This window comes from Echinops telfairi, unplaced genomic scaffold (genome assembly GCF_000313985.2).
Source record: "Echinops telfairi isolate 266 unplaced genomic scaffold, ASM31398v2 ScPeMD7_60;HRSCAF=208, whole genome shotgun sequence".
NCBI classification, from domain to species: domain Eukaryota; kingdom Metazoa; phylum Chordata; class Mammalia; order Afrosoricida; family Tenrecidae; genus Echinops; species Echinops telfairi.
Window position 1 is genome coordinate 3,976,050 of NW_022103958.1, and position 4,198 is coordinate 3,980,247.

Consider the following 4,198-nt stretch of genomic DNA (forward strand, 5'->3'; position numbering starts at 1 on the left):
AATAAGTTGGGCCCTATGGTATACACCAACGGAAATAAGTCGGGCCCTAGGGTATACACCGACGGAAATAAGTCGGGCCCTAGGGTATACACCGAGGGAAATAAGTCGGCCCCTGTGGTATATACCGACGGAAATAAGTCGGCCCCTATGGTATACACCGACGGAAATAAGTCGGCCCCTATGGTATACACCGACGGAAATAAGGCAGAGAGAGAGAACGGACACATGCATGGTCGTGTTCACCACAGCACAATGCACAATAGCAAGAGGGCGGAAACAACAACCTAACTGCCCATTGGTGGAAGCGACAAATACACGCTGTGCACACACACAATGGAATACTATGTCATTAAAGAATAATGACAGAGCCTTGAGACACCTAACGCCACGGATGAATCCAGAGGACACTGCACCGTGAAGTGAGTGGACTGCAAAAGGACAAATGCTGTATGAGGCCACTGTTCTAAGAAGTACTTTTTTTTAAATCAAGGGAAGGGTTCCATACCAAAAGAGGGCGCGTTGGATGGTTCCCAGGGCAGGAGGGAGGGAAAAGGGCGGAGATAGGCTAGAGGGGAGGGAAGATGAAGACGGGAGTGAAAGCGGGCAGGGCAAGCTAATCGAGATGCAGTGAAGCGTTACGCTGACTGGAGAAATAAGGATGTGACATGTAAGCCCTCACCTAATGAACAGTAAAAATTGCTTAAAAAAAAAACAAGGAAAAGGTAAGACATGCCTGCTACCTGAGGCAGATGTCCAACGTTAGCCCTTGGCTCCGAGAGACACCTGCCGCCTCCTAGCACTTGAAACTGGTGGCGTGTCCTCAGTGACACCCACACGCCTGTTCCTGCCTTACAGCAGAGCCCCGGCTTGATGCCTGCTCGACAGGTCATGACTCTGAAAACCGAGTCCAAGGGGACCCACGAGGTGCAGATGCGCCTGCACACGGCTGGGTCCCACGGCTCTTGGAAGGTTTGCTGGGCTCCTGAGATCCCGCAGGCTTCAAAGCACAGGCGTGAAGGAAAGGTGTTCGATCTCCCACACGGACAACTCTGGAGGAAGAAAGGCCTTCCCGACTATGGCTCCAAACCCAGAACTCCTCACAGAAAAGAGTGATTCACTCAACGGCACCAACAAAAACAAAACACAAGGCAGAAGACAGAGGAGCTTTTCCAGCAGCAGGTCAGGTGCCCACACCGGGACCCACCGAGGCCGCAGGAGGCAGCAGCAAGCACACACACGACACCACTGATGCCGAGACCCTGATGCAGAGACCGAGGGAACATCCAGGTGGAGCGACTCATTTTTTAGAAGCACAAGTGATACACGTGCCAGCACCAGGGAGATGCTGTCAGCACAGCTCTAGGAAGGGGTTCCACGGGGAACACAACCCCGTTTCTGCAACAAAACAAACGGCCAAGGGCCAACAGAGGGGAAGCAAAGACGAACTGCTGTGTGCAAAAAACGGCTACGCGCCACTTAATCAGTACGTGTCGTCTTAATCGTGGTACAAGTGTGTCATTTTAATCAATGCCAGCAGTAAATCTTGTCTGGGTTCTGGTTCAAAGGAAGCAATTGTAAGAAGACATTGATGAGACCATGGGGAAATGATGTGGGTGCTGATTGGGCAAAGAGAGAGGAGAAAGGCATCATGGGAACTCACGTCCAGGACTGATCGTGGCACTGGGGCTATTCGTAAGGCATCCTTATTAGAACTGTGTCTCCCAAGTCCCGGCCCGTCAAGCTGGCTCCAACTCGTGGCCACTGCACGTATGAGAGCAGAGTTGCTCCACCCGGTCGGCTTGGCTGTCACCCTGAGGAGCCGAGCCTCTCTTCCACAGCACGGCCGGGTGGGGTGGAACCGCCAGCCTCTAAGAGAGCAGGGAGTCCACGCTGAATATTTAGGAAGTGACATAACCTGTGGGATGTGCTTCAAAATCATCCACCAGAAAGAAGGGCAGGGCCAAGCGAAACCTGACTGGCCGCATGCTTACGGGCAGGAGATATCACAAAGTTCGTCATCCTGCTCTTTTGACATGCTTGCATATGTGAACTTTTCTGTCACAGAAGTAAAAAAATAAAAACCAACAGTAAACTGGACAGATTGGCAACTTCCATCACAGACAAATGGCTAGCTTCCCTAATCTTAACAAGCTCCTAGAAATTGGGAGACCAATAACCCAATGAAAACTAGACAAAGGATATGAAGAGATGACCAGCTCACAGTAAAAGAATGCAAAATGCGCTCCACGATGAAAAGATGAACCACCTTAGTTAACAGAAGTGCACATTGAAAAAGACACCAATGTTTCCTACTTAACAGATTTCAAAATCCAAAAGTTTACCAATGCATTCTGTAGGGAAAAAGGCATTCTTAAAACATGCTGGTAGGAGTGCAAGATGGCAGAACTCTAGAGGGTAAGCCAATACCGATCCAAGAAGCCATTGCATTGACCCTGTGGCCCAGCAATCCTACCCGAGGATTCTTACACACACTTGTATGTACAGGACAACGTTGAACTCAGTAACTCAACTCACTGCCACAGGAAGGAACGTACGACTGAAAACATTTCTACACTGGGTCTCTGGGGAGACTCACACCTCCAACCATCCTTTAGAAGCTGAGCGCCATCCAGAGACCCCAAAGGCAGTGCAAGCACCCACCCACGTACACTGACTCATTAAAGAAACAATGATACAATGAACCGCTGCACCGTGGAATACTATACAGCTGTGAAAAAGGATTTAGAAAGCTTTTTGCTGTATTTTTCTTTTTGAGAAATGTCCTGAAGAGCTCAGGATATGTTTAATGGAACAAAAGCAGCGCAGCAGCAGCAGCAAAATACAGATCAGCGAGCATACTGTGACAGCTTTCTGCAAGAACCGGGAAAGTAAGCACTTACGTTCACATCTTACTGTGTTTGCCTACAGAGGCTACTGGGAGGTACACAGGAAACGAGTCCAGGCAGTTACTCAGGAGCGGGCCTGGGTGGGTTGCACGGGAAGCGCAGAGCCAAGGCACCGCGTAAGACTTCTCAAGGTGCACTGTCCTAGGTGGTTCTGATTCATGACTGGTGCGAGTGCACAAAAGAAACCGTGGGAAAGCATCTCTCAGCTGAACTCTGCACAAGAGCCTAACAAGAGGCTGCGAAGTGGGTCGTAAAAGAGAAACGAGAGGAATATCCTGGCACCAGTCGAGGGAGTCCTCTGGACTCTCAGATGGTTTGCTCCCCGCCCCCCAGTCCAGCACCTATCAAAAACCAAACCAAACCCTGCCAAGTCGGTTCTGACTCACAGCCACTCTGCAGAGCAGAGCTTCCCCACAGGTTTCCAAGGCTGCGTCTCTGCAGGAGCAGACAGCCACGGCTTTCTCCTGCGGAAAGACTGGTGGGTTTGAACCGCTGATCTTGTGGCTTCGCAGCTGAGCGCTTAACCACAGCGTCACTAGAACTCCCTGGTCAGCACCTACCTCCATGAAAAAGATATCTCCATTTGTGTCTGTCCCTGCGTGTACCACGAATGTCTGCTTCTTCATGTGCCGGCTGCCACTGGACCGGATAGAGAGATCTCGTCCATTCTGTGGAGAGAGAGATCTCTTAGGGACACCCCAAAACCATCCTCACAGAGAAGCCTGGGCCAAGATCCCCTAACTCAGCGGCTCAATTCGCTTCTGTGGCCGAAGTCAGCAGAGCCTCATTTGTCAGCTACACACTTGCTGCCATTGGGCCAGTTTGGACCGAGACCCTGTAGGACAGGTACAACTGCTACCCTAGGGTTTCTGAGAGTGTACGTCCTCATGGGAGCAGATGGGTTTCAACCACCAACCTGGTGGTTAGCAGCCCAGTGCATGGGAAAACGGTCTTCTGCCACTGCTTGGTCTCTGGTCCCTAACCCTATCGAGGATGGCTGAGGACAACAGAGGATCTCATTTATGTGAATCTCACTTAAGACATTTATCACATTAGAACTAACAACTGAGGATTTTAAAAAAGGTATTAATTCACTGGAAAAACAGTAACTCCTTAATAATAAATCGATTACATGCTTGCCCCATTTTCTTTTTCTTTTTTTCCCCCATTTTCAAGGTTGGGGATGACCTGGATGCTACCATGATCGAGGCAGTGGAGGTGGTGGTAGTGGTGGTGGAAGTGATGGAGGTGGTGGTGGAGGTGGGGGGTGGGGAAGCCTAAGGAACCAGAGG

General features: G+C 50.3%; 1 protein-coding gene across 37 annotated transcripts in view; it reads right to left on the reverse strand.

Annotated features, from left to right (window-relative positions):
* Positions 1–4,198, reverse strand: part of MADD (MAP kinase activating death domain) — a 48,720-nt gene that overhangs the window by 13,448 nt on the left and 31,074 nt on the right. For all 37 annotated transcript variants that reach the window (XM_045290896.1, XM_045290894.1, XM_045290895.1 and 34 more), the window contains one exon: positions 3,467–3,574. In XM_045290896.1, coding sequence (XP_045146831.1) covers positions 3,467–3,574 — 108 coding nt within the window. The remainder of the gene's footprint in view (positions 1–3,466; positions 3,575–4,198) is intronic.